At 40.2% G+C, this 18,745-nt stretch overlaps 1 protein-coding gene across 2 annotated transcripts in view; it reads right to left on the minus strand.

The window, feature by feature from the left end:
* Window positions 1-399: 399 nt before the first annotated feature.
* Window positions 400-18,745, minus strand: part of LOC111874022 (inositol polyphosphate-4-phosphatase type I A) — a 64,507-nt gene continuing 46,161 nt past the window's right edge. For both annotated transcript variants that reach the window (XM_023869138.2, XM_023869137.2), the window contains 7 exons: window positions 16,527-16,640; window positions 11,381-12,640; window positions 9,798-10,018; window positions 8,266-8,576; window positions 5,061-5,192; window positions 4,194-4,329; window positions 400-2,011 (listed from right to left, as the gene is read on the minus strand). In XM_023869138.2, the coding sequence (XP_023724906.1) occupies window positions 1,879-2,011; window positions 4,194-4,329; window positions 5,061-5,192; window positions 8,266-8,576; window positions 9,798-10,018; window positions 11,381-12,640; window positions 16,527-16,640 (2,307 nt within the window). In that variant the 3' untranslated portion in view covers window positions 400-1,878. The remainder of the gene's footprint in view (window positions 2,012-4,193; window positions 4,330-5,060; window positions 5,193-8,265; window positions 8,577-9,797; window positions 10,019-11,380; window positions 12,641-16,526; window positions 16,641-18,745) is intronic.

Genomic DNA, 18,745 nt, shown 5'->3' on the forward strand with positions numbered 1-18,745 from the left:
ACAAGACAATGGATAATGTCCAAAAACATAATATTTGCACTAATGTACTATCGTCACAAACTTTTAGATCTTCTTTTTACAGCCTGTTTAATTTCCAACCTATGAGATGGAAGTGTCAGCCCTCAGGTGTGTTCCATGAGCTGTTTGTAATTCAGTTCTATATTTAAAAGAGTAAAGCTACTGTTAGGTTATGCAAATGGCTCTGTGTCATGAATTTCTTTCAACCTGGAACTTCATGCCCAACTGCCCTGGGACTTGCATGTTTATGGCTACAGCCCTGCTTACATGACAACTTATCTGAATGCAATGGCAGAAAAGAATGGTAAACAAAATGTACAGCACTAACAATTACTATTAAAAAAAAAGAAACAAATATACAAATTAACAGGAATCCTTTTGTTCTTCTTAGTTTCTGCAAATTGTTAGCTCTTCATTACTACTCTCTCTACATTATCCACAACCCCAGATATACATTACAATTGAGCGTGATCACCTACCAGGCAAGGTTTCACTCATCTGACCATTAAACACAGTTACAAAGCTTCACATGCATAACACATAATAATTACTTGAATGTGTCCATTCTGTCTTTATAAATAAAATATGCACCTTTCTTTACTGCATAATATCTTTCTCATAAGTCTGCCATGACAAGCTGTTCAGTTTTCATCACTGACAATATAATAATTCATTTAAAATCTGTCCCTCTGACTACAGTCCTTACCGATGTCTGCCATGGCTTGAGATAGGGAAGCACTGTGAGTGAGTCAAAGCTAACACACCCTTAGGCAGAAGATTTACAACACCTGTACTTCATCAAGCATTCAGTTTCCTAATAATAAAATACTGTTTTATGTCACCTTTCTGTTGTGGCTCGTTAATTTAACCCAGCCATACATCTAATCCGCTTACCATTTAGCGAACCTAAGTATCCTTGAAATACTGGAATACAACATAACCATTCACTTTGGGCACTTCATGGAAAGTACTGTGTCCAAGAAGTTCACTGTGTCACTGTCTTCATCTGTTTGCACATGTCACATGTGGAATGACTGATAAAATTTCACATTAGGAATTTTGGTCAAATTTTAAGTCCAACATTTTGCTACACATGCACTGAACCTACTTCCAGGAGGCAACATGGTCCAAATATAAATTAAAATTTGGTTTTTTGCAAACAGTAATTAAAGCTGTTTTTTTTAGGCAAAAACTGTGACCTTTCTAATCACATGAAATAATCCTTTTTTGAGATGGGAGCACACATCAGATATATTCCATTACATTTCATGATAGTTTAATGGTCAGAACATGGCCCACTGAGAGGATGTGTAGTACAACTTGATTTGTAACAGAAGTCTAAGAGTTTGGAAAAGGTGTGTAAACTTCAGTCTACACATGGAAAATTCTGAAACCAGAGCCAGATAAGATTACAGCACAGAACAAATCTTACCCCAAAACTACCATATTTCACTCCCATCCCCCCAACAGAAACTCGTTCCACCACTGCAAGACTGATCCAGTAGGTCCAGTAAAATGAATGGTAGTTCATATCACTTCATCCTAAGCTTGTGCACAACTCACACACACAAACCTAAACTGCAAAACTGCAGTTGAAATATCTTCCGTTCGTAAAGATTAAGTGTCTCTGGGTAGTCGAAATATCTTCTGTTAATAAAGATTAAGTGTCATTGGGTACAGAGGAATAATGTCTCAAACCCCTTCTATCTATATGCCTAATGGCCAGATCGATAAAACTTGCATAGCAGATATGTACATGAATACCACACAGCCATACAATCTACAGTCTGGTAGGCCATTACTGCACCATGACTCAAACCCAAGAATGAAATATGGTAGATAATACTTGCATTGACGATTTCATGTCTGGGCTGAGCCATATGTCCCTGCTGGTGGCCGGTATGGTTTCGGTAATGTAAGTAATTGAAGACTATTGAACGCGTATTTCCGGACACCAGTATTCTTATGGGTGTTCTCTCTGCGACACCCTTCACTGAAACAGAATATACATTCCTCAAGGTACAGAAGTGTAAGGCTGTGGGCAGTACAACCATTAACCTTTAACGACCGAATGTCACGTATATATGACGCAAGCAGCAACCCGAGTTTGGCCGAATGACACATACATATGACGCAGGACATGTGCACACTTTGGGAGTGCTGACAGTTTGACCTTGGGTTTGAAACCAAAACAAACCTACGTGAAGTCATGTCAGTGGTTCATTCCTTAGCTCTGAACAAAGAAATCGTTTATCATGGTACTGGATTCGATACTATTTACGTTTAGATATGACTGTTTATGACCTGGTCAGCCAAATATAGCCCAGCTTTGTGTCGAGAACTGGTGAGGAAATATTCTTCTTTGCTAGCATGTGAGTGCTTCCAGAGCCTTCAAGGAAGTGTGACACATGCAAGGATTGGTTTTCAGTGACGAATTATCAATTAGGAAGTCAGTGTCGGATTGTCTAATATTTTTTATCAGTTAAAAAGTCAGTGTCAGACTGTCATATATTTCTTTATATATCATTTTTATTTTGTGTCTTGGAAGAGGTATAAACCCACAGAGCCAGTATTGGTTTGTGAGTAAAAGGCATCTTTGCCACTGCGACTTTTGGTATCAGTGTCAGACTGGCACTCTTTTCGACTGGAATTATAATTACTTTGCATCACTATTTTGCGAGTATTACCAACAGGTGAGAGTGTTGCTTTGTCAATCATATAATTTATTCGATTTTGCTAGAAACCCCCTCACCCAAGCCGAATATCACGGTCAGTGGCGTTTCTCGGGGGGAAGGCCAAAGTTATCAGGGGGCCCAACTGAATTGACTGGAGGTGAAACATTCACAACACTGGCCAACCAAAGGGAAACAAAGACGTCGTGTGTTTCGCTAAATAAGAAAAGCTGGAGCACGATCTTCTATTGTAAAAAGGGCGATGTCGCTCTGTGTGAGGTGGACTGCTTCGAGAAGTGCCACGCACATCAGAGTGTATCGTAAACTGTGAAGTGACGCAGTTCCAACTCGTGTACAGTCTCAACAAAATATTATTGTATATAGTGTGACTATATTTACAATATCACCATGATTCAAGGTTGAAGAAAAAATAACAGGTAAGTCCTTTGGAATTTCATAACATATATAATAAAGATTATATTCTGCATTTCATGACAAAATAATCACAGTTAATTTTCGTTTGCAAAAATTGCACTTTCGAGTATATGTAGAAAATGTTATTGTCTTTCAGACTGTTTTTAGTTCCTATTTCTATGTTGCATAGAACGGAAAATATGTATTTTTTTCTGAAAGTTTGCAATGTTAATTAATTAGGGTGATTTAAATACCGGCCACAGAGGGCTCCTGGCAATTTAAAAGTTTGTACATTAAAGTTTAACATCTGGTAAGTCTGACATTTGTGGTGTCCTCTGGATGTGATGTCATGCAGTCTGGTACACAGGCCCCAAAGTTTTGGAGGAACCTGTTGGCTCCATCTTCAAGGTAGGAAAGTAAGCTGGGGGGGTGGGGTGGAAATGGCACAGATATAAGGAAGGGAGGACCAAGACTGGGATTATGAGGAAATCAGGGACCAGTGAAGGAAAAGCTATCCATGTGCAAAATTAAGGACAACTCTGAACAAATATCATCACCTCAAAGAGCATAATAAACTTAGCCACAGACCACTGACTGGTAACAGGAGCATTAAGTTCAGCTTCAAGCTCATATGTGAAGATGGAGACAGCAGGTCTTTCCAAGACCTTGGTACTCACACAATGGCCTACATGATGTCAGAACTCAGGAGACGACAGTCTCCGTACCATAAAACCCTAAATTCACAGTTTACATATTTCAAAATGTTTCTACAAATAAACTGTTTTTGGTACACTTATCTAACAGTTTCCAAAACACACCAACTGCCTGTGTCAATTCTCTGGAGAACTGTACCACAAATGTAGGACTTAATGACTTAGTAAACACCAACTTGATTTAAGGTAAAACTGACCAACTGCACCTCAGGGATGTAAAACTTAATCTTCATGAATTTGGCACAATATAATCATAGTATCATTTAAGATATGACCTGCAGAGAGCAGACTGAGAACAAAACAAAAGAAAACTGATAAAATCTTAACATTAAATAAGCAAAAACATTAAATTGTGATTCCATTACATTATGCTTACCTCCTCATGCAGTCCAGCGGTCGCTGAATCTCATGTTCTGCCAACCCATACTCTGCTACCAGGATGTGACACTGCTCCAACGTCACCGACATACCTGTTCTGTCTTTGGCACTTTTGCAGCTTGTAAACCGTAGTCCTACAAAATAAATATACAAAACATTCTGAGTTGTTGTTGTTGGCACTACAACTGTTTGTGAGTCTTGGCCTGCTCTGAAAACTTTCTCCAACCATCCCACTCTTGTGCCTTTCTTTTCAAATTAACCACTCCCAAGTTCCTCAAATCCTTCTCCACACCATCCATCCATCTATCTCATTCTTAGTTTACCTTTCTCCTTTTCCCTTCTGGTTTTACAAGCATTATTTTTGTAATAATTTCTTCAATTTCTCTGCTTATAACATTTCCTGCCCATCTCAATCTATTTATTTTAATTCTTTTCATTATATCAACATCATTAAATAAACTATACAACTCCTTATTGTAATGTCTTCAGCAGACCACATCAATTTGTAGGTTCTTCTGAGTCATACACTGTATACTCATCTGACATTACATGCCTATAACATTCTGCTCGAGCTTTACGAACGTTCATCTGATTCCTTTGTATCCAAATGTAACATTCTGGTTCAACAGATAGGAAAGATTGGGGGGTTAGTGCCCAGTCTGGGCCAACAGACAGCCCAGTAAAGGGCCACAGAGTGCACCAATAAACCATCCAATCAACCAACTGGCCCCAAGCGGTCATCCATTCAAGATCTAACCAAGTACAATGTTGCTTAACCTCCACTGCTGAAAGTTAAGTAGTGCGGAAGGTAGTGGAGGGAACAAACAGACTGACTTGATGAGGTCAAGATAATGAAGCTGCTTACCCTTCATTCTGCGGCAGATGCGTGATGAGAGGTGCAGCACATCCACATTCTTACTCTGTTTAGCGTGCACGGCTACCCTCAGGCTTTCCACCAGCTCTGCTAGTGTCAGCTGTAGAGGGGCACATGTAGGACCTAAATCACATGGAGATTCACAATAAATGACACAGTGCTACATCAAACTGACAAAATGGTAGTGCACACAATTTGGTATCATATAAGAACACTTCTAATTACTGATTACTAAACAAAACTAAACTTCAAGTTCATCACAAACAGTGTATGTGTAATAGGGAGATTAATTATTGCATAGAGCACATCTGTTTAACCAGCTCAAGTATGAAGCTCACTACTATATAAGCAGTGTTCAATAAGTAACATCTAAGGAGAATGTGTTATACTCGTACTTCACTGCTTCAATATAAGAATCCTACATCATAAGGAGTAATGGGCAGACCCTCTACCTCCCCACATGATTACCAGAGTGATCAAGACATTGCCCAAGCCATAGTACACATTATGGCATATAGACCTGTTGCTAAGTAGTGACTGTAAACAGTGGTCATTGCTAGGAAACACAACACAACAATAGAAGGTGTTTTCTGCACTGGAGACTGTGAAGATAGGACCTGAGCATATGAAGCTGAAGAATCTCCACTGTTAGAAGCCGTTGTCAGGGAACAGCTGGTGAAGACACAGCAGGCTGAAAAACACTTAGCAGGTGCTGTGGTGATTTGTGAATTGTAGAGATCAGCAATTACCCCGCAATTGCTTTTACGAGGTGTTATCAGAAAGTTCCCATACTGATACGGTTGTAACTGCCTCAGCAAAAAAAGATGAGAGGGGAGGCCAAAGTCACACTTCCACACGCCTATTGCATCAGTCTGACATGTGACATCATGCTGTGAGCATGCACTGTTTTTACACTAGTGCTTTTTCTACTTCATGTTTCATTTTGTCTGCAATGCATGGCAAAATTGAGGAACATATCTGCATCAAGTTTTGCGTGAAGCTCGGTAAATCCACTACTGAAACCCTTGAAATGCTTCATACGGCTTTTGAAGAATATTCTTCAAGCCGGACAGTGGTTCTTGAATGGCATTCACGTTTCAAGGTCAGTTAAGTCTCAGCTGAAGATGAAGAACGTTCAGGGCAACCAAGCACCAGCACAACAGAAAATGTTGAAAAAATTCGAGAAATCATCCACAAAGACCATTGCCAAATATTCCATGAGCTCACAGACACCATTAGTTTGGCTGAAGAGCTTACGAGAAAATTTGAAAATGCACCACAATGCTGCAAAGTTGGTTCCCTGACTCTTGGCAAGCAATCAAAAGCAGCAGCACCTAAATGTGTGTCTTGAGCTTCAAGTGAAGGCTAACAAAAACCCAACTTCTATCTCTAGGATCATAAGAGGTGAGAAAGTTGTATTTACAGTTATGATACAGAAACAAAGTAACAGTCATCAAAATGGAAGAGCCCAACAATCACCAAGATCAAAAAAGGTGTGGCAGGTCTGGTGTTCAACAAAAAGCATGCTCATTCTTTTTCAATGTGAAGGGAACTGTTCATGGTGAATTTGCTTCTCCTAACACTACAGACAACTCTGACTTTTACTGTGATGTTTCAAGATGCTTGGGAGAAAATGAGCAACCTGCACTTTGATGCCACCACAACTGACTCCTTCATCATGACAATGCATCTGCCCACACATCCCTGAAAACCACAGAGTTTGTGACTAACAACATGGGTATCATTCCCCATCCTCCCTACTCATCAGATTTAGCCCTCTGTGATTTTGTTTTGTTTCCCAAATTCAAAATGAAATTGAAGGGATGACGTTTTGAAACAGTGTCTGACATCCAAAGGGAATCACAAACGGTACTCGATAGCATCAAGCAAAATGACCTCTGTGGTGCTTTCAAAGTGTGGAAAAAATGATGGGATCACTATATACGCTCCCAAGGAGACCTTTTTGTAGGAGATGGCAGCCAAAATTTAGTACACTAAGCCAGTATTTCTTTTTTGACCTAGTCCAGGAACTTTCGAACAGCACCTCATAGATCCAAGTCGTGTGTATAGTGGTCAATAAATCCATTCACCATTCCAAACGCCATCTACAATTGCACACATTTTGCACATGACAATAAGTTCAATTCCAGTGGAAAGTTTGCTCCCACTGGCATACCTTCACTTTCATCATGGCTGAAGTGCTGCCCTTCACTGCTGCCCCACGGTCCAGAAAATGAAGTTACATGTGTATTCCAGAAAAGCTTCCAACAACTTCCCCAAAGAATGATGGGAATGTCCTGTCCATCCACCACTCAGATCCTGCATCTATTCATTTCCACTTCTGTGGATCACTGACAAAGAATCTTGAAGGAAAACACTTGTCACATGATGATGAGATTAGAATTGAAAAGGATCTACACATGGAGCCACCCTTATTGCTTCTCTGCAGGAATAAAAAATGTGCTGCTGTTCTCAGACAAATGTCTCCACTGATCTGTCCATCATGCAGAGAAATAAAAGGTCTGCCCATTATTGCTTGTTGTAATGGACATTTGAGTTCAAGCAATAAATATGAGCATAACACACTGTGAGATAACAGTTACTCAACACCCCATTCCCCATCCATGACACAGTAGAATTATCCCAAGAAGAATAACACAGGATTTCACCATTATCTTACATACTGCTTGCTTTTAAATTAATTGCAGTATCAATAACTGATTCAAACAAGAATTCACTGTAACTGTATTTGTCAGCAGTTAGTGGGGACTATGGCCATGGTCAGGCTTTAATGTTCTGACCCCAATTTATGTACATTCATTCTCAAAAATAAAACAAAAAATCATTACAACGAAGGCTGGAAAATGTATTTATTGCAAGGAAGCTTTGAAACAGTAAACATACTGGAAAAGGGTAACAGAACTTCCAAATCAGATTTAAAATGTCATATTACAAGGCAATAAAGGTTAAGAACCACTTTAATATTACCTTTCCATCCATCCCTCTCTCCAAAATAGACTCTTCCCTTCAAAATCTTGCAAGTATACCTCCATTTCCATGTGCATCTTTATATCACAGTCAGAAGACATCTACAGGGTCACATCTTTGTTTTGAAATGCCAGGAGTAGACGCACAGGGTCCTAATACTAACAATGATGGTACCATATACACAACAAACAGCATATAATTATCATACCTCTGTTTCCTGGTGCCTCTGTTGGAAAATGAAGCTTTCGGAACCGGTAGTAATACTCATTCACCCTCTCGAAATTGTCAAGATTGCTCTTGTCTTGAGGTCTGGTGTTACCCAAACTCTCTGCCAGTGTTGCCATCTCATTGATGCCAATATTGAAGAACACGGGGGTCACGGTGAACGAAGTTGGCGAAGACGACAGAGGAAGCATAGAGTGCACAGCATCTGGTACAGGTAGGAGAACGCTCAGAGCTGAACGTGAGCCAACAACACGTGGAACTGGGTACTGCTGAGATGAAGACGACTGACAAGATCTGTAAGACAGGCAACTTAAAACGATCAACACGATATATACACAGCCTAACCCAAGTGGTTATGTGCCTGCTTCTAATCATCATGGTTGGAGCCTACGAAACATTTTGAGGCTAAAGTGTTTCCTCCCTCCCTCTTTTTCATGGGTTGTGTTTATTAATCAAAGCTTGATAAGGATATGTGGGAGGTGATATTCTGACTGTATGCCATTACTGTCTCCTTTTGTTAACTTCACTTTCTACAACATCATAAGCAGCTAAGTCTGGTCTCTTTGCAGGACTGTGACACCCTCAATTATTCTTTTTACCCTTGCTCATTTCTACATATTTTATTCCCCTGCCACCACAGAGGACATAAAATAAAAGCATAATGGGAAGGTTGTCAGTGTCAGTAGTGGGTGTTAACACTAATCTAGAAAGAGGATTACTGTTTTATAGATATGATACCGTGTAGTTTTGGTAGATCATTACCAATATTGCAGAGTGTGGAGAGAAACAGTAGTATGAAGGGTTCTGTTTTCTAGGACATAATGCTGTGTAGTCCACTGAAAATCAATTGACGTTTCAAAGGAACATGGAGGCGACATGCACCTCCAAAACGTCAGATGACTTTCAATGGGCTATATGGTGTTATACAGCAGAAGACAGAACTCCTCGTAACCATCGCTGTGAGAACCTCAAATCCTGCAAACAGTGGTATGGTTATGGCAAATTAACAATGCGGATTCAGGAGAAGAGTATAGAGAATATGGCCCTTTCAAGTTTGTCCCTCAGCTCCCCAGGGAAGAGTGATTTGGAAATATGAAGGCCGTTAAGTGAACCAGTAAGGGGCAGAGAGAAGTCAGGAGAAACACCATGAAAAATAATGGCCTTTTAAAGGCCCCATTTTAAGGTTAGAGTGAACATGAGAAAAGACAAAGAACTATCAGGGGCTACGATACCAATGCTTTGGGCACTCTTATAGCAATGATAGGGTTAAAATCTAAAAACCTTTCTGAAGCATTTCACAGAGTTCTTTGCCACTGAGGCCCCAGATGAGCATACACTTCCAGCCACAAATAAAAGCAAAACAGGGCTATCATGGCTTACTTCAAAGTAATCTCAAAATTTTTTCTAGAAGGACAAATAAAATGGCAAAAATCTCAGGACAACAAGCTTTGAGTTCCCAATTGGTACTTCAAAATGTAATTCTATCACACTACCACTCAGCTGATATGCACGTACCTGGGGCTGCTGCTCGTGCACCTCGTGAGCAGGAAAGTCACTGTCAAGAGGTCCTCCACTGCGACAGTCATGTCCCCCCACATATCAATCTCATCGCCGTAATAACTCAGTAGACCCTCGAAAGAGACGAGGGGTCCAAGTGTGGTGAGCACCGTCAGGAATGCAGGGTCTGGCTTCTGACACCACAGCTTGGCCATTAGCCCCACTACAAGTGATGTCAGCTACCACAAGAAGTACACTGATATTGGTTACATCATAAACAGCGATCGATGAAACAGAATAGTGGACCTATCTTCATAATTTAATATTTTTTAGACATGGAATGTGGTGATTTTGTTGTAAGACACCGGACTCGCATTCAGGGGGTTCTCAGTCTGATCCTAGGTTACATCTGTATGAATTACTTTCTGCTCAGGGGCTGAAACCACCAAAGATAAAACTTTAGGTATGCGAAAAATACCACGCCCCATCCCACAGTTCAGAGCCTAGGTTAAGCTACATTCCTTCTGGCAATCATTCACAAGTTCACCCTATCATTGGGCATGACAGAATACACACTATGGATGTCTTGACCTCAGAAATGGTATTTACAGCCTTCCGGAGATGGACAGAGGCCAGAAAGGTCAACACAGGTCATGGCAGGGGATCCACAAATACATATCTATCAGTGTTCCCATACCTGCTCATTTTGAATAGAATGTGCGGTGGATTTGGGGTTGATTTCACTGAGATAAGGATTGTAGGATGTCTGTGTGGACTATAACAGGGCCTTTGATACACTGCATCAACCTCTTTATCTCCCTCAATGCAACAGCAGCCACTGCCCTACTACATCTAGATGTACTTCTCACTGCTCCTCATGTGCAAGCCAGAAGCCAGGTGTAGAAGTGCAGCTTGCATTATATCAGAAAAATAATGTAACAAAGGCAAGAATTATGGAATGCTTGGTAGACAGGGGGGGAAAACCATAAGATAATCTATTTTATTAATATTGTGACATGATGGCTGAAAGCCAAAATAATTTAACAACAAAAGTGATCCACTGTTAGGCAACAGGTAAACACATTTCCATATTACCCAAAACATGCTCCTGTGGCAAAGGATAAACACATAACAACAGAACTATTGGAAGCAGTGTTTTCTATGCAGTCCATACAGAGGCTATATAATGAGGACCAACGGGGAAAGTTAGCTGTGTGACAGTCACTAGCCAATAAAGACATGAGCACAGAAGCAAAGGTATACCCAATGCTGCAGCCACTACCCAGCAACAGCCAATGACAACTGTAAGTGTCTAACACTCCACAATGATCTGTAGAATGTGTAGATCAGTGACAGTATTATAATCCTTTATAGTTATGACTTATAAGCATTCAACAAATCCAATTATCAATCCAAACCCCATGTATAGTCACTAACATGTGACAATACTGTGTCCTTCAAATATTCCTAAAGCATCAAGAGTTATGTGGTCTCATACAGTTAAAAGTAAGTGAACTGAAACATATGTGGCAGTTAGAAAAATAAATGAAGTCAGAAGTATCATCACAAGAGCTAATTGCAAAGTTACCAATCAAACTTACAGCCTGTGAAAAGCAGACATCACGACGGTAACGAACATTGCAAGCTCTCTGCGCAGCTCGTCCATCCTCCTGCACCCGAAACACACTGTGTGTGAGTCTTGCTGTCTTCAGCAGCCCATCCATGGCTTGTCGAAGTTTTCTCATGCTTGGACGCAATTCACACGTCCAATCGACAATAGAAGCGAAGTCTAAGCCCTCGGTAAATTTGTTTCGTACAGTTGAACCATTTCTCCCCACAGCACCGTTAACAGCTTTCTGCACCGTGTCCACAGCCTTGTTTATCATGTCATCACTACTCATGTCAGCTGACAGTCCAATTGATTCCAATCGTCGATCCTCATCCTCCGTGTTTTCTTTTGCTTTCTTTTCTATGTGATCTGATGTGTTTAAAATATTACGTCCACCATTAGCACTCATTGGCTGAACTGTCACCACAGAGTTCCTGTCACTGCCCTCATCTGCAGTAGTCTGATTTGAAAGCCCTCCACGAAAACTACGCGATCTGCCCATCCCACGCTGAGAGGATCTGAGTCGAACAGCAGGACTGCCACAACGCCCACAAAGGAACTTAACTTTGCTGACAAGACACATAACACTAGCTTCAATGTTCAGCTGTGTGAGATCCCATGGCTCTGGCTCATCTGTCGGTTTGTAATAATTCGCCGATGGAGAACTACACATGGCTTGTGTGTCCAAAAACCTTCTTCCTAAGTCACAGTCAAAACCATTGGCCATTCCTAATGATCTGTCTTCTACATCCAACATGTCATTACAGTTTTCTGAGCCATCCTGATCACACTGTCTGCTTGTCAATGCCTCCTGCTCTTCATTTTGATCATCTGCATTTTGGTTTGTTCCTTCTTCAGTGTCTGGAAAAATTTCAAATTGTGTTTCACTGCCTGAAAGCGAATCTCTTGACCTGGACCCATAACTTTTCAGTGCTGTGACAGAAGCCGCATCAGCATCTGCTGCCTTGTGAACTGTTCCATTAGCTGGGAGGCTCCAGAAAATTCGAGTACAGTGCGGACTGTCAGGGGTCACAAGGTCATCTAGATCAGGTGACCTCAGGTCAAAGTTCAGCTGCTGCGTGATGCGTCGGTATGGAGATAATGCCTGCTGATGTCGAAGTTCGAAACTGCACAGACCGTCATCTCCATCAACAGGGTCTTCTGGTATGGGCTGAGATACTTTGTGCTCTTCTACAAAGGACAGAGCTTCTTCAACAAGCCCTGGGTCCCACAGGCTCAGAAGAATCCGCGTCTACAGAACAGAAAACTATAACAGCTTACAAACTTGCAAAAAATTCAGTAATAGGAATCACTAAGACCAAGGTTTCCTAGCATGTGTACTTAAGTAGATGGTTTCCACCATTCTGAAGGAACCTGCTGCCTGCATCTTCACCGTATAAGAGCTGACACCTAAGGCAAAAAGCAGCAGGTTCCTTCAGAGCCCTAGTAACTGTCTACCAGAATACCCAGCATCACTTTCCAGAAGACCACAATTTTAATATTCACTAACATGAACACTTCAAACCCTATAAATGAAAAAATAAATGTAAAAAGAAATCGGTATAAACAACCTAGTTTCATTACATATAACATAAGAATANGTTGTGGGTTTGATTCCCGTTGAGGTCTTTGGATTTTTTTCTATTGACCTAATTCTTCCAGTCACACTATGGCTTGAGGTTGATTCTGCCTCTAATAGAAATTAGTATCAGAAATCTTCCTGGGAGGTAAAGTGTGGCCAGTGCATAAGGCTGACAACCTTACCATCGTCTGTGAGCCGACTGTTTAGAACATGTGGGAGCCTCCACGCCTCACAACCCTAAGGGCCTTCATGGCCTGTTACAGTAATAGCTTTACCTTACCTTACCATATCCAAAAATATTCAAATGTTCAGAAAATACCAAATAACTCCAATGAACAGGGTCCTCCTTGAGAACTTAAGAGTTGCTCAGCCACTTAAGAACTTCCTGGCATTTTTTGGAACCAAAAGGTCCATTACTGGATCCCACCATTTGTCCCTGTACCCAGCCAGACAAACAGTCCACACCTTCACATCTTATTCCTTTAAGATCCATTTTAATATCCTCCCATCTACACTCAAGTCTCCCAAGTGATCTCTTTCTTTTAGGTTTTCCTACCAAAACTGTGTATGGACGTCTCTCAAATGCATGCTACATGACTTGCCCATCTCATCCTCCTTGATTTCATCAATACAGTTCTATGTGGCAACAGTATAAATTATGGAGCTCCCAGTTTTCTTAATAAATACTACTTCTGTTAAAAAATATCTGTAACAAGAAAAATCATGTGTGAACCAGTACTGATTACTGTGTGCAGTGTCCTCCAGAGCGTGATGCCATGTACCCTGGTGGACAGGTACTGATGTTTTGGAGGAATCTGTTCCCTGCATCTTCAGGTCAGCAGATGAAGGAAACATACTACCCATCTACCAGCATAAATGGCACCACATCCCAGAAGACCATGGTCTTGATAATCTGCCACCACTGCTGAATACAAGCACAGAAATCAAAACAACTATCATGAAACACTCTACTTGCCAACATAATTCTGTACCTTTCATTTAGGCATGAACACACTCACTTCATCACTAAATGGCCACTGTTCTCTAAACCTACCATTTGCCATTCCGTCTTTGTGACTTTTACACAGAAGAACAATTATATTGAATTTATGCTAAAAAGTACTGGGCTCCTTCAGTTTCTTACTGAAGATAACATTGCTCAAACAGCTGAAGCTAAGAAGTTCTAACAGCCAACATTCACTAACCCAAAATCTAGGAAAACACACAATACAATTCTGTAGTACTGTTCTTTCCCAATATAAATTCTAGCAGCCTTACACAGTGTGTCCAGGATCTGTTAGATTTTTTTTTTATTTTTCCTTGCAATGCCATCTGCTGGTGAGTTGTGGCATTAAGATTCTTGAAGTTTCAGCTGTGGCTGCCTATAATTTCAAAGCGCAAGCATCACTGCATCATGTGTTCTGACCTTGAATGTAACAGTACTGTTCTGACACTCGTCGGAAAATGGGGTTGAACAGAGAGCCAACATCAAATTTTGTTTGAAGTTAGGCAAAACAGCCAGAGAAGCATATGAAATGATGAAATGTGTGTACGGTAGTGACTGTTTGAGTCGCTCAAACATTTTTGAATGGTATGCTGTATTTCATGATGGCAGGGAGGACACTGAAGACACTCCATGTGTATCAAAGCTGAGAACAAGTTGCACTGAAGAAAATGTCAAAAAAGTGAACGAAATCCTTGCATCAGACAGATCTGTTTCTGCAAGACTCATCAAGGAGCTTTTGGGAATACCAAAAGTACTGTACATAAAATTTTGACCAAGGATTTTGGCAAACGGAAGGTCTGTGCACAATTTGTACCACACACACTGTCAGGTGATCAAAAACATGCCAGAGTGGAACAGTGCAAAGACATGTTACGGTTGGCCCAAACTGATACAAAATTTACAAACTCAACTGTTACTGGTGACGAGACATGGTGTTTTCAATATGCGCCTCTCACAAAGTGGCAGAGTGCAGCTTGGTTGAGTCCAAAGAAGCCAAAACAAAAGAAAGTGCACATGCAAAAGAGTCAAGTAAAGACAATGCTAACCATTTTCTTTCATTCCAAAGGAATCATTCACAAGGAATTTCTGCCAAAGGGTCAAACAGTGAATTCTGATTATTAACTTGGAGTCCTCAATAATTTGTGTGCAAGAATTCTTCGAATTTGACTTGAATATCGAGAGCAAGGTTCCCGATTGCTCCTCCATGAGAATGCCCCACCCCACAAATTGAAGATTGTGTGTGATTTTTGGTCAGAAAAGGGATCACAGTCCTTGATCATCCTCTGTATTCGCCAGATTTGGCTCCAGCAGATTTCTGGTTGTTCCCAAAAGTTAAGTTGGTGCTGAAAGGAGACCGTCACGACACCATCCAGGACATCCAAAGGGAATCTACCGCAGTTTTAAATATGATTCCACAAAAGGAGTAGAGTGACTATTTTTGAAAACTTTTCAATCGATTCCAGCTATGTACTGATTCAGAAGGAGACTATTTTGAATATAAAGAGTGAAATTTTGAAAATAATTCACGTCTTGTATTTTTAATGAATACAGTCCTAACAGAACCTGGACACACTGTGTATGTGAGTTTCCACAACTTCCTTGGCCCTTCCAGATTAATATGACAGTACCTTCAAATATGCTACAACCATCTGTTAATGTGATTCATAACCACCTTATCATATTTTATTTGATGCTATATGGCCTAGACCGTTGATGTGACACAAAACCACAGAATAATCAAAAAAATGTTATGATACTGTACAGGTATTCTCTGACTTGTGTGAATTCAACTTATGCAGATTTAAATTAGCGTGACTTTTATAACAAACTTTTTATATTCTGTTTTGTGAAGACTGAAAAATAATTACATTAAATTCTTGTAGATTCTGAAGGGTTCTGATGATGACTCTTTAGAATACTGGACTATGAACAAGGTCAAAAAAACCCACTAATCCCAAATAATTACCCCATCCAAAATAAGATAAAAGAAAACAGGATTGTAAATGACTAAAATGAATGGTATTAAAGTTAATTGAACTATGAATTCTTCAATGAAAATTCAAAATAGTAAAACCAAAGGTAAGACAAAAGGTTTCAAGATACACAACCACCTTCTGGAACTCAACTATTGTGAAAGTTGGCAGGAGGGATCCCCACTGGTATTGCTTGCCTTTGAACATAATTAAATTACATGACTATTTCATTACACTGAACACTGATCTTCAGCTGCTGTGGGCTTCATACAGCCTCCATGCCACAAAGTGCACAAAATTATGGAATATTTCTATACCGATGAGTATGGTCTTCTGAGTTGTAACAACATGTAAAGCAGAAAAAAAAACTGCCTGCTTCTGTTGGTTTCTTGCTTGGCTTGCTCTTCAACCCTGAAGATGGAGGTGGTATGCTCCTCTGAAAAGTCAGGCTCTCTCAAAACTAGAGAGCATTACAACCCAGAAAATTGCACTAATCATAGTCACTGTTGCAAGAATCTCAGACCCAAAACATTTTTATACTGTCACACAACGTCCATCTCTTCAAAGCACCACAAACCTTCGATATCATATCCTCACAGATTGTGAGCATGCCAGTAGTCTGCTTCTCTTTTGCCAGCTTCATGAGGGCTCGCATTCCATCCACAACTTCCCGACGAAGCTGTTTAATGGCCTGCAACAAAAACTCAGACCATTAATTCCTTCGCTCATACCAAAGAAGAAATATGTGCTCAGTGCTGTTTCATGAGCCTGTTACTTTGGCATACCAAAGAAAATGGAACACTTAACTGAACTTTGTCCTTTAAAGCACAGTGTTTACTATACAAGGTGTTTCAGCAGGAAAAGTCAATAATTTGGGAGATGATAGTAATGGACATTATAAATTACGAAGTTCATAAGAACGTTTGCCCAGTTCTGAATGGTTGGGGAGCTCCTGAAACACCCTGTATACACCACTCATTTAAAATTAAAAACTCATTTTGTTCACACAGTGCATATACGGCATGTGATTCTGACAGCAGCAATTATTTCTGTAAACAGCATTAAATGACTAATCTTGTAATGTAGGAGAAAAATGTTTTCTGTCAGATAGGAACTGAATTTTAAATACTATTTAGATAAATTTCAGATTTCAAACGTTAAAGTACTTTTCATGCCATGCTGTATATAAGATCAAACGTTACCTTAAATTTGTATAGTAAAGAAAAAGAACCCATTTGAGTGGATGTTTTCTTACAATATCAACACAGCGATCCCTTGCCAGAAGCTGGGGTTATGTCCCTATAAGCAGCATAGCTGACAAGACCAAAGCTCTATGGAAAATTGGGGGTTGGGGGCACTGCAGATACTACTAGCACTCATGCAAGCCTAACAAAATTGCCTGTTCCTTTCCTACACACACAAAATTCACAATAACATATTCAAAAAAATTCATGCTTAGACAACACAGTAATTAAAACAATGAACTCATTAGTTTTATTATTTAAGACACTGAATTACCAAAAGTGGAAGTGAATGACAAATGACATGACACTGATGACAACAACACTGACTGCATTCACCTTTTTTTCTGCTCTGACCTGTTACTTGTATAATTAAGAACTATGAATATGTAAATATCATACATCTGAATCAGTGCTGAAAGTGGTTTACATTAACAAATATAAACATTTAAAACTTCCACATCTTTTCTTGATGATCCTAGGGATTACACAGTAAAAAACCATGGGCCATAAGCAAGACTGATAACAGGAGATTGGTTGAAATGTGTTATCAAGCAAAAGAAGGCTGCATCCATTTGACCAGATGGGGATACCCCTGTTCTGAGATTTACAACACACAAACTGAAACCAATTCTATGAAGGATGATGATGATGATTACTTCAAAAATAAGCAAGGAAAGGCCTCCATAGTCTAGGGGTAACGTTCCCACCTCATGACTCAAGGTACGCGGGTTCAAACCCGGTGGAGGTCGTGGAATTTTTAAGGGCAGAAAAATTCTGGGAACAAGTCCTCTGGGAGGGACTTTAAGCCGTGTGTCCCGTGTCGTAGATTTACAGCATGTAAAAGATCCTCATGTCTCTAGGAGACCTCTGAACAAAATTAGGCAAAAGTTTCCCACCCAAGTAGTTTCCACTTCCTCCAGTAGATGGGGAAGTATCGGGGACCACTGCCAGAGAGGGCTGACCTTGCTGGCAGAATGGGGCTGATAGCGAGCACCAGTACTGGAAAGGCATGGCGACTAGTAGAATAATTAAAGGGGGACGCACAATAGATCAACTGGTCGCAGTGCATCAGGAAACTCACCCCCTCCAAAATAATAATAATAATAATAATAATAATAATAAGGAAAGGTATACTCAGATGGAATATGCATACTTTCCATGTCAATCTTTGTTGTTTTATATATGCCACTAGCACTGATGTTCATTTTTTCCAAATATAAGCATATCATTGAAGAACCAGTGAAACCTCCATTTAACGTTTCTTCTGGAGCAGTAGATTTGAACAATTAACAGAGGAATCTTAGATGTAGGAAATCTAGCACTGACACTGAGACTCCCAGGGGAATAGAATAGGAGATCAGAGGCAAGTGCTGAAAATTTGGGAAAATTATATTACAGAACTATATGATTGACCTAATCAGCCAGAAACCTTGGAAGTCGAACCCGAAGAAGAAGTAGATACAGACGAGAAAGGACCATATATTTTACAAAGTGAGGTGGAAAAACCTATCAAGGACATAAGGAATGGAAAGGCTACAGGAGATGATGATGT

This window comes from Cryptotermes secundus, unplaced genomic scaffold (assembly GCF_002891405.2).
Source record: "Cryptotermes secundus unplaced genomic scaffold, Csec_1.0 scaffold1230, whole genome shotgun sequence".
In the NCBI taxonomy this organism is placed as follows: Eukaryota; Metazoa; Arthropoda; class Insecta; order Blattodea; family Kalotermitidae; genus Cryptotermes; species Cryptotermes secundus.